At 38.4% G+C, this 12,694-nt stretch overlaps 1 protein-coding gene across 1 annotated transcript in view; it reads right to left on the bottom strand.

Annotated features, from left to right (window-relative positions):
* Window positions 1-6,368: 6,368 nt before the first annotated feature.
* The window catches only part of Heph (hephaestin), an 82,938-nt gene continuing 76,612 nt past the window's right edge, over window positions 6,369-12,694 (bottom strand). The window contains exons 20-21 of the mRNA XM_013034291.1: window positions 10,286-10,330; window positions 6,369-7,343 (exon numbers count right to left, since the gene is read on the bottom strand). Coding sequence (XP_012889745.1) covers window positions 7,111-7,343; window positions 10,286-10,330 — 278 coding nt within the window. The 3' untranslated portion in view covers window positions 6,369-7,110. The remainder of the gene's footprint in view (window positions 7,344-10,285; window positions 10,331-12,694) is intronic.

Genomic DNA, 12,694 nt, shown 5'->3' with positions numbered 1-12,694 from the left:
TTCTTAAGTCAGTTTGTTCGAACAGGCAGAAAAATGCTCTGCTTTACCCAGGATTTTGCAATCCTCCTCCCAGGCTAGTTCAATGGGAGGCAGATCTGCTTTGAGTATCTCAAAAGAGAGGGATGCAGTGATGAGGCAGTGATGAGGCTAGGTTCTGGGTAGAGTTGAGGCCTTTCAACAAACAGTAGCTTTTCCAGGGAACTAACTTGTGATAACCTCACAGAGCCCAGCCTGGAGCCATTCTCAGGGTTTCTGTTTACTGAATTTCAATTGATTGTCCAGGCTGCTAGAGGGAGGGGCAGCCTCTGGCTCTGATTACCCAGTGAAGAAAGCCACTCCTAGAGCTGGCACCCCAGCTGGGTGACTTTTCCCTGGGTGGAGCTGAGTCTGGCAGGTCACGCCATGGTGAAGTTCTTGTGACCTTCTAAATGACTCATTTTATTCCAAGGCTTGAGTTGGAGCTAGCAGCTCCGCCGAGCTTTGTTGGTATCCAAGATGGAGATCTCCAGTACTGGGGGGGGGGAGTGGTGGCCTTCCCTCCTCTGCTCTCTGAGAAGGAGTGAGGACGTTGGGCTTCTACTCATGCCGAGTCTTGGTTCCTGAGTCATCTCTGGTCTGCGAACTGCAGGATGAAGATGTCTGCTCCTTGTCGGTTCTTGCTGGTGTTGAGTAGAATCGGCTCGCCCGCGGTGTCTGGCTCCTTCGTCCTGGACTCTCTGTGGCTCAGGTATGGCATCTGCGGCCGCTGCCACCGTGGTGGTGGCGGCTGCTGGCAAGATCTCAGATGTTTCTGCTTGCCTGGATTTTCCCTCTCTGGCCTAACTCTCTGTCCTGTGATGGCACACTTGGTATGATTCTCTGGCTTAGGACTGTTCACTGGAACTCTAAAACTGCTTTCTATGCGAGAGCTTGTTTAGATTCCAGCTTCTCCTCCGCCATCTTCCCAGGACCACAGTCCCAAGAAATTCTAAATGTCAGGCAAGCCTGGCTTGGCTTTCCCCATGAAAAAGAGAGAGAGATTTTATGTGGGCTGTTCTAGGGTCAAGAAGAAGGCTTTGGGGTGTAGGAGTTTGTCCTGAAAAATCAAGATGACTCTGAAAGAATCCAGAAAGACTTAAGTCTTGTGCATACCAAGGAGGCAGGAGAAGAAACACATTATTGCATCCTTGGAATTCCATTGACTAAGATTACAGGGAAGTCCTCCTAGCAGCAAGGGTTACTATCCCTTAGTCTTCAACAAGAAATCTTTTAATTTTTGTCTACTCTCAGATTTTCTACATAAACAATCATGCCTTTTCTGATGAACACAGTTTAACTTCTTCCCTCTCAATCTGTACAACTATTTTTTTTTCTTTCCTGTCTGATTGCATTAGCTAGAACTTCTAGTACCATGGTAACTATGAGCATTAAGAGGACATCCTTGACTTGCTCCTGATCCTAGTGGATAAGCTTCTAGTTTCTCAGCATTGTGATAATTATTCCATTTATATTTTTGTAGATGTATCTTATCAAGTGAAGGATGTTCCCTTCTAATGCTAGTTTCCCTATTTTTTAATTATAAATGAGGATAGGAATATTTCCAATGCTTTTTTTACAGCTACCAATGTGATCATGAGTTTTTATTCTTGGCCTGTTGATTGAATGGGTTACATCAAGTAATTTTCAAGTGTTGGACAAGAATTTACACCTAGAATAAAATATGTTTGGTCACAATGCATAGTTCTTTTTATGTATTGTCATATTTGGTGCACTAATTTTTGTGTTTGTCTGTGTGTACCATGAGAGAGAGAGAGAGAGAGAGAGAGAGAGAGAGAGAGTGTTGGTTCTAGGGCTTGAAACTCAAGGCCTGGGAGCTGTCCCTGAACTCTGTAGCTAGTGTTCTACAACTTGAGCCACAATTCCACTTTGAACTTCTTGGACTTTCCTTCCCCAGGCTGTCTCTGAACTGTGATGATGAGATTTCGGCCTCCTGAATAGCTAGGATTACAGGTGTGAGCCACTGACACCTGGCTCCCTTAACTTTTTTGCTCAACACAATATTCTACCCCTTTAGCCATAAGTCTACTTTGGGCTTATATCTTTGAGGGGTATTAATTGGAGATAAGAATCTCTTAAACTTTCCTGTCAGAGCTGGCATCAAATCAGAATCCTCAAGTTGGCACAAGCCTGTAATCCTATAACTATTCAGGAGGCTAAGCTCTGAGGTTAGAGAGGTGACCTACTGGCACCCAGTGCTTGATCACTCTTTATGTAAATTTTCAAAATAAATTTCCTCCATAATCCATGACTATGCCAAACTGATTTGCTGTTAGCTTTCTTTTTTTTGTTGGTCATTGGTCTTGAACTCTGGACCTAGGCACTATCCTTGTGCTCTTCAGTTTAAGGCTAGGGCTCTACCACTTGAGCCACAGTGCCACTTCCTCTAATTTTAATATATTGTATTTTCATTTTTAGTTAGTTCCATGTATTTTTAAATTTTTCTTTGAAATTTCTTTGATCCATGAGTTAATGTTCTAAAATTTCTGAGTGTTAAAGATATTTCTGTTGTTCTGTTCCTAATTTCTAGTTTGGTTCCATTGTAGTTGGGTAACATATAATGTAATGTCAATTCTTTGTCCTGCTTATCATCTGCTCTATGAATGATATGGGGGTAACTGAAGACCATGTATGTGCCACTGCCTTATATACAACATGTATTGTTCAAATTTTCCTATAGCATCACTCATCCTTTTTTTCTTTTCTACCTTCTGAAACCCCATGATTCTTACTTTTACCATATCAATTCTGTTTAAAGAATTGATTTAGCCATTCTCTCTGGGTACTCTGATAGCAACAGATTCTTTTAAAATTTCTTAGTGTAAGGATGCTGTTCATCCATGATGGGCAGCTTCACTGGATATACAATGTGAAAGTCCCTCTCTCGTTTAAGGCAAGATCTCACACTATAGCTCAGGCTGGCCTTGAATTCACTATATAGCCCAAACTGACCTCAAATTCTCTATCCTACTACCTAAACTGCCATCAGCTGGGATGTGAGCCACCACACCTGCCTTTAATAATCCTTGCCTTTCATCCCTTGAAAAATATGCCATTTCACTTCCAGCTTCCAGAGTTTCAAAGAGACATTCACTGTCATTCAAATTGATGTTCCCCAAGCAGGTAAAATGTTGTTCTCTTTGGTTCTTTTCAAGATTGTTTTTCTGTCTAGTTCTTAGAATTTAAGTATACCATGACTTGGCTGTTTCTGTATGAAGGGTCATACTACACCAAGTTGCCAAATTACATTTTCATCCCTGCTGTCCCTGTCTAGTCTGCCTTCTTCTTAAATTGTTTCTCTTTCATTATTTCCAAGATCTATTTATCTTCAGGTAGAGATAAATCTGACATGTTGCCCAAACTAAAAGCTTAATTTGTATTTGTGAAATGTCACTGTTCTATGAAGAAAATCAATTTAAGAGCTTAGAGAGAATTTGAGGAAAATAATAAGGAAGAAACCACAACAATCCAGGTAACAAATGCTTGTATTTTAAACTGGAGTGTTAATGATAGAAATGAAAACAAATAAGTTAAAAGTATTTTGGAAAGATGGCAAATAAGACTCATTAATATAATGGTGTTGAGAATTTCTGAGTTGAGCAAGTGGATGGTAGTGCCAAGTAAATGGAAAAAAAGTAGCTCCTTACATCTGCACTTGGACTAATTAAACCCAACACAAATTATATTCTCTCAGATTCTGAGCTATTCCTTGATCTGAGCAAGAATTTCCCACTCAGAAAAAAATCATCCTGTCCCACATAAGAGCATTAATTTCTTAGATTCACAACTGCACCCAAACTAAGAACCCCTTAGTTTTATGTAATTATGACCATTCATTGACTAGCGCCCCAGAGTAGATTTAGTTTTCATTAAACCCACATTTACAAGCCAAAAGGCTTCTGCTGTTAACTACATAAACTTTGCAATTTGATGCCCAAATTTTGCCTTCCATTGTTTCTTAGATTTCCTGTAAAGCTTTTGAGAAAGCCACTACCCTGATCAAATAAGATGAATGCTAGGTTCTGGCCTGTTTCTCACTCCAACCTTCAACATTATGTGACAACTGAGCACCAACCCTGTGGTTTTCTACAGTTGATCTTCAAGAGGTTGCTAACTAAGCACAGAAAATATTAGGAATGCAGGCAAGTTGCAATCAATATGAGTAAGACGGAGAATAGTCAAGATTTCCATGATAAAGGAAAATAAAAGTGGTATTTGGAATTCAACAAATGAATACTTGAGTACCTGCTCAATTCTTAGCTGAGCTCTTACTGTAAAATCATGTAATCTCCATAAGCCTTTGTTTACTCAAATGTAAAACAGATAGCACTCCAGACCAATTCAACCAGGAATTAAGAGTTCTTCCTAATGTGTAAATCATCATGCATTCCTGTTAACTTTTCTAGGTGCCTCATTTTTTCTCCACTAGCCAGGTGATACACTACTAAGGATAGTGAAGTGAGGGTAAGGCACCTTAAGCCACCCCATTGTGTTTTATGTGTGTTGGTACTGGAGCTTGAACTCAGAGCCTTGAGCTCTTACTTGGCTTTTTCACTCAAGGGCGGCCTTCTTCCACTTGAGCCATAGCACCACTTCCAATGTTTTGCTAGTTCACTGGAGATAGACTTTTCTGCCCCGTCTGATATTAAATCACAATCCTCAAATTTCAGCCTTCTGAGTAGGTAGAATTATAGGCATGAGCCACCAGTGCATGGTCCTACTGTACCTCTGAGCTGTGGTCTTTCACCAAAATTTTAGAAAGGCCCAACCTTGCAGGTAACAAAAGAATACTGTGAGGAATCTGAGAGAGTGACTATCTTCTATAGTGCTCCTCAAAGCTGCAAGTTGACCTCTCATTTCCCCACAGTCAAAAAAGGCCAACAGATCTGTGCCCACCTATCCTTGTCCTAGGAACAGGTTTCAGCCTTTTATCACCCTCTGCCCAATTTTTCTGATATTCACAAAGACTTGTCACCTATGGCATCAATACTCCTTTTCTTTTTTTCTTAATTAGCATATATTAATTGTCCAAAGTATTTCTATATAAGTATATAATATACTTTCAAACTTTTTATTTTGGAGTAGCATACATTGAAAGTGTTAAGGGGCTGCATTCTGATAGTTCAATACATGTACACAGAATACTTTGAATATGTTCAGCCCCTCCATTATATTCTATTACTTCCTCCTTCTTATTTTCAATGTTCACTGGGTGGGTTTCATTACATTGTCATATAAATAGGACTTTGATTCTCCTTCACCACTCAGTACACTTCCTTTTTGCTCTTATTCCTCCTGCTGAGTCCTCCAGAGACATCCTCTTTTGCATTTCATGTCTCATTATTAGGTATAGGTTCCATATATGAATGAAAGCATGAAGTATTTGGGTTTTCTTGCTTACTAGGATGATTTCCAGTTCCACCTATTTTCTTGGAAATAACATTTTTATTTTCTCTATGGCTGAGCAATATTCCACGCTATGTACCATATTTTCTTTGTTCATTCTACTTTAATCAAATTTGTGCCTTGTTATTTTCTTGTTTTCTTTTTGTATAGTTTTGGCAAGTTTAATTATTGCATTTTCATACATGTACTTCAATCATATTTACCCATGGCTTTTCCCACCTTCCTTTCCCTTACTGGTTCCCATCCCTTTAAAAATTCCCCTGTTTGACATTCGTGCCATACATTTTATTTTTCAAGTCTAAATTCCACATATGAAAGAGAAAATACAATTGTCTGAATCTGACTTAACATGATGATCTCCAGTTTCATCCATTTTCTCACTAACATTTTCATTCTTCTTTATGGCTAAAGGATTGTGAATATATCCCACATTTTATCCATTAGGCTGATTGTATATATTGGCTAAATTAGTGGTAATTGCTCCTTTCATAGAATATATCAACCACTCTAACTTGGAGATTTCTTTGGGATAGCTTCCAAAACACAAATCTACAGTATCAACAAAGGACAGCAGACACTTGTGCTTCCTGAAACCTGAGAGTCTTCTGTTTCAATTGCAAAGCTACCTTCCTGAAGCCACAAGGGTCCAAACTCAAGGCCCTGAGTTCAATCTCCTGTGCAAGAAGGAGTAAGAGGAGAAAGCCACAGAAGCATCATCAAAACTACTAAATTTAGTACTTGTTCTAACAAGGACTTTTTTGTGTTGGTACTGGGACTTGAACTTGTACTCTGACTTAGCTTTATTCAGTCAAGCTGGTGCTCAATCACTTAAGCTACACATCCACTTTTGGCTTTTTGCTGGCTAATAGGAGGTAAGAGTCTTACAAATTTGTCTGCCTGAGCTGGCTTCTAACTGGGATCCTCAGATGTCAGCTTTATAAGTTGCTAGGATTACAGGCATGAGCCACCAGGGCCCAGCTCTAACAAGCTCTAACAACTTTAATATAAAGAATTTCCTGTCTCAAACATGGGGAGGCCACTCAAAATTCCCTTCATTGCCACCCTGTTTACAGTACTGAATAAGTGGCTTTCTGGAGTATATCTGGATCCACAGGTTGTAGGTAATTATGGCATCAATAACCCTTCCATACAATTCTCCAAAAGAGTCCACTGCCAAAGAAAATAAATCATAATTTGTATTCCCAATTCCTACCCTACCTCCAATTCCCCATCTTCTCATAATCCTTCTTCATAATCCTTAGTTTAGTTCTGAGTTAACTTTGCAGCTCATATGACCTTAGTTCAACTTACCTCCATTCTGGAAGTCTAAAAAACCTACTTAATGAGTTTATTTCATAAAGAAAGATCCTTTTCTATGAAATTTCCAGACCTTTCAAGAATTAAAAAATATTATTATAGCTGTTGAAATTTTTGTGGAGCATACTATGGGATTTACCTAGTCCTAAGTACTTAAGTATAGCAAAGAAACTAAAGAAAAGTAAAAGCATGTAAATAAATAAATGAAGAAATGCCCAGATAATTTTGATTCCATCCTTGCCCCTCCAACAACTATGCCTTTTTCACAGTAGAGTTAGCTGCTAGTCCACAGCTTCCTGGGGTTTGGGGAGTTCAGATGTGCTTCCTGAGGATATGTTCAGACTCTAGTTATTACTGTTTAAGAGACAAAAGCTTGAAGCTATCATCCAGGATGGACCTCCTGTTCCGTCGAAGCTTTCTCTGCCGATGCTGGTACCAGACCATGCCACCTAGAGCCAGAGCAACTAGCAAGAGGATGACACCCATGGCAATCAAAACAGCAATCAGAATCTCGACATCCTTTACAGGGAGCTTCATGCCCAACATTCTCACACTGCCATCTTCAATGTCCCTTAGAATCAGAGCTGAAATAGAATAAGAAGAAAATGGGTACCCATGAATGAGTAATATTCTAAGGGATACTTTTTGCAGTCATCTCTTAAAGGAAAAAGGTTATTCAAATAGTACAGCAAACCAATCCATAACCTACAAAATACCAGCTGATAAAGACAGGCCCCAAAGATATAGATAATTAGATGCCAGTAGCTCATCTTAGCTACTCAGGAGGCTGAGATCCGAGGATTGTGCTTTGAAGCCAGCCTGACCAGGAAAGTCCATAAAACTCCAATTAAACAGCAAAAAGGCTGAAGTAGAGGTGTGGCTCGAGTGTTAGAACATCAGCTTTCAGTAGAAAAAGTTAAGGATCAGAACCCAGACCCTAAACACAAGCCCCATTATTGGCATCAAAACAACAACAACAACAAAGATATAACGAATCAGATAAATAAAACATCATAGGTAGAAGGCTCCTTGGGAATCACTGAGGCCACAGTGCATCCATGAATTGACCTAAAACCCACAGTAGGAAATCGTTGATATATTTCTACACATATCCACAGGCCTGTGATGGAGATAAATAATTGGGCTTGGTCTGCATGGTTCCTGAATATAAAATTAAGAGGAATAAAGGAAATTCCAGAAAGAAGACTGATTCAATCATCTACCTTGTCAATGCTCATTCTTACCATTAGACCATTATAATAGCCTGCCACTGTGGTGGTCTGGACACATCAATATCATACAGATCTTTCTGGATGATTGTTACTTCCTGCCATACAGACTTTTCATAGTCCCCAACAGACCTACAAAGTAAAGCTTAGAATCTTAAGCCAGACATTCCAGCCCTCACAGTGGGCCCCTAATCTACTTTTCTAGTCTTATCTGTTACTCTTGAGCCACAGAACTCATTCTCTATGAGTCTTTATCATCATAACAATCCTCTGAGGCTTGTCTTTGCTCTGTACTCCTTTACCAAAATATACATTTGTCCTTCTCTTCATCTCTAGATGCAGCTTAAATACTACAGCAAAGTTTTCTTCACTTGACAATTAATGGTCTGTTTCCCAGAATTCCTGTTCTCCTTGTACTCCTACAATTTACTTACTGCGTGACTTGGGCAAAGTGTTCTATCTGGATCTCAGCTTCCTATTTTTAAAAAATGGGAAAAATGACCATAACTTACAGATGATTATTGTCAGATTTCGGTAAAATAATACATATAAAATATTTAGCATGGCACCTGGTAGATAGCAAATGCACAACAAATGTTGGCTCTTATTATTGTTTGCCCTTTCTGTGAATAGCATCCAGCATTGCAATTACTGTTTGTGTCTCATTCCATTTTTAGACACTGGGGAATAGCAACTATGTCTTATTTGTTTTTGTATCATTGGTACTTGACACCTGTTTGATGAGTGTATAATTGGGTGAATGAATGCTCTAACAGAACACAGAAGGTAGAAAGTAATGAGTTTAAACAGAAGCTGTGAAACATCCTGTTCCTGAGTTTACATTCTACCATTTACGCCTCTGTGACCTTGGACAAATCACTTCCTGTTTCTCTGCTTCTCCTGGAGAAAATAATTGAGTTTTATTAGACAGAGTTTTGAGGATTTTTTCCCCATTGTAAGAAAGTAAGAACTTATGAGAAATGCTATGCATGTACATAAAATACATACATATATACAAGTATATACAGAAGATATGTACATATACACAAATATGTAGATACAAAAACAGATACATGTGTATAATGATTTATATATATATACATATATACATATATATATATATATATATATAAAATAGTTGAGTTACTTGAAGTGAAGGAGATGTGGTCTAAGTCTTACCCATTTAATTCTAACATCTTAGAGACATATGCTAGTCCCCTGGCAAACCATTCATTAGCCCTTAGATCATTAGGACTTTGTAAATGAGATGCTAAGTTTTTAGTGCAGCTAAAAGCCTCCAGAGAAAATACTCTTTAAATGTTCTGGTTTTCACTTTGTTGTTTGGTCTGTGTACACACATGCACACATACTATGACTTGAACTCAGGACCTCACACTCTGAGCTTTTACTGTCCATGCCTAGCACTCTACCAATTGAGCCACATCTATCCATCTTTTTAATGATTATCTTGAGATAAGAGTCTTATGGACTTTTTCTGCCTGGGTTTGCCTCAAAACACAATCCTGAGATCTGAGCCTCCTGAGCAGCTAGGGTAACAATTGTGACCAATCTATGCTTCTTTGGTCTTTTGAAACAGTGTAGCTCAGATTGAACTCAAAATCATAACCCTCCTGTATCCAAGTACTTGGATTATAGGTATCTATCACCATATCTGTCTCTAGGATCTTGTTTAACTCAAATTTTCTTTTCTGAATCTTTCTCAGTGTAGGGACAAATGAGGTGAAAAACAAAAGCACAGTTTGAACCTATGCTGCACAGAATAAGAATCTCTATCTTCTTAAAGGAAAAAAATGGCAATTTCTACAGCTTCAACTGCTTAGTATTCCACTGATGAAGAGGAAAGAGGCAATATAAAAATAGCTGTTGAAGAACGTCTGGTGTTTGTTCTAGTCTCACATTGTCCCTGTGGGAATCCATGTCTTTGCTGTGACTCTTTCATGCCTACCCCAGCAGGACTTGAATTTTCTTCTCTCTCACACATTAGGTAGGAGGATAAGAAAGCAGCCCCCAACTGAGGACAAGGTTGTTTTCTCTGACTCCAGAGGTTGGGGGAAAGAGCCAGACAGAATACACATGTTGAGGGAAGTTGAATCTTGGTTTCCTGGCTTCTGAAGTCTTACACAAATCTCTGGATTCTGATACCAGGGTGATTACTTTTCAGTCAAGCCAGAGGTATCACATCTGCTAGAGATAACACATACACATACACACACAAGTACACACACACACACACACACACATATGCATACATGTGACTATCCATTCTTTTCACCTACCATTTTCAGTCTCTTTGGTGATGGTGCTGAAAGTGCCTACATGTTCTGGGGAAAAAGAAAATAAGAAATTAGTTCTCATACTGTTTCTGTCAATCTATAGGTTCCCTGTGGAAATCCAGCATTGATTGGGGAAATTTCTCTGTGAAATAAGAAAAATGGAAGTGGAATGAACTAGTTTGTAGTCATAGTCAATATCTGTATGTTAATATATTTTGAGTCCACACAAACTGTGAACAAGAGTACAGACTTAAAGAAACCATAATGTAAGTAGTCCTCTACATATTTCTTGACACTACTTCTATCTATCCCCATTAGTACTGGACTATATATATAAATACACACACACAAAAAATTTTTTTCTCCTTTTCTTATTTCTTCAGGAAGCCTCTATTCCTTGTCCTTGTACTTCCCCACACAATTCAACTTATTCTCAGTATACTTCTTTCTTGTGTTTCTTAATTAGGCTAATCTCTTCTCTGTGGTCCATTTACTCACCCTCCAATAGCTGTGCCTTTTAATCACTGTTTGTTCCCTTTTAATAAAGATATCACTTTTGAGGCTCATATTTTTTAACCAGAAAAATCATAAGGACTTCTTATTACTTTATCTTGAAGTTCTCTTCAATTTGGGGAAGTCTTTGCTTCCTAGCTTAGGATGACCTACACAACAGTCAATTTCATAATTTCTAGACCTCTCAACTCTTCATGACTTGTATGCTAACTCCAGTTCTATCAACTCCCCCCCCCATAATCCATCTTAGAAATACAAAATCTAATAGTAACTTCCTATCTTTTCAGTGTTCTGTTACTCTTTATTCAAAAATAATATTATTCTCCCCCCATTATACCTCTAGTTCTTGAAATCTTCTACATTTTTTCCAACACTCTAGTTCCATCCTCTCTGCTCTACAATTAATAGCTAGGTCAGACTCCATTGGGGCACTAGCTTACCAATAGTATTAAAATCACCTGCTGATATGCTGAGAACACACTATTATGTGATCACAAGTTTAGAGATCACACAATTAAGAAGATTAGTATTGTTTGTATATACCTTCAACTGAACCCTTAGTGCTTCCTGGAAATATTATTCCTATGACTCTATAGGAAACAGAGACCACAGGATAAAAACCCTTCTAGCAGCCAAGACTTCCTCCAAATGTGCACAATGATTCACCTCTTTTTATCTCTTCTCCCTTCTTACAGTAGAATTACCTTTGTCCAGACTTATACTAATCTTTTCCCTTAACTCTAGTTCTCATCCTTTGCTACTTTATCAGCAGCTTTGTTCCAGCAGTTAGTTCTTTCCTCCCTACTACCTTCAACTCTTTCTTGTGATTGTCTTGTTAGCAAAAGGGATTAGACTATGGAATTAGACCATAGTGAGATATATGCAAAAAGAAAAGCAAATAGATTAAAGTTTATGGGATGGATGATTGTTATAGGGAGATATGGGCTACACTTATCTCATACAAGTACCCCAATGATATACATTGATAGGTCTCATATTTTGCATGGCTCATATTTGAGATGAGTCATTATAGCATATGAAAACATATTCTTATCTGAAATCTATAGACCTTGATGATATATCAACTGAATTATGTAACTTATATTCTCTAGGACTGATAAAATATAGTCTGTCTATAAAGCGTCTAGACTCCCAGCTATTTTCTCCATCCCTTGGCAGTCTCTTAAGGGCCTGGATCTCCTCTGTCACATCCCATTGGTGTTGCAATTCTTGTAAACATTACTTTGATTGAAAATGGAGGGATAAAAGGACTTATTAGCATGACTATAAGAGTAGCCAGTAGAAGTCACATTCTTATATTACAGAATGCTAGAGAACAAAACTAATAATACAGGAAATCATCATGTACAATTGTTTGTTCCTTCCCTGGGGTAAAAAGCAGAGTTATATTTTCTACCCTAGTTTACTAAGTCTATTTGAATAGCTGAAGACATTTTCATATTCTCTACTCTTTTGATGAAATGTCACTAGTTGACAACCTCAAAACATTCACCTTAATAGTGCCATTTTTCAAAGCATAAGACATTCTAAAACACATAAAAAAAGGCTTCACATCAGTGGTTCATGTCTGTAATCTTAGCTACTGAGGAAGCTGAGAGCTAAGGACTGTAGTTTATAGCCAGCCAGGGTAAGAAAGACTGTGAGATTTATATTACCAATTAACCACCAAAAATCTGGAAGTGGAGCTGTGTCTCAAGTGGTAGAGAGCCAGCTTTGAACAAAAAGAATTTTGGGGACAATGCTCAGGTGCATGCAAATACACACACACACACACACACACACACACACACACACACATCTATAGAAAGAAAAACGATGAAAAATAACCTTTCATTCCTGTGGGTTCCAGAAAAGGTCCTTCATGGGAAGAAGAAAATG

Source organism: Dipodomys ordii, unplaced genomic scaffold, assembly GCF_000151885.1.
Source record: "Dipodomys ordii isolate 6190 unplaced genomic scaffold, Dord_2.0 Scaffold187, whole genome shotgun sequence".
Taxonomy (NCBI): Eukaryota; Metazoa; Chordata; class Mammalia; order Rodentia; family Heteromyidae; genus Dipodomys; species Dipodomys ordii.
This window is presented reverse-complemented; position numbering and strand designations above follow the sequence as displayed.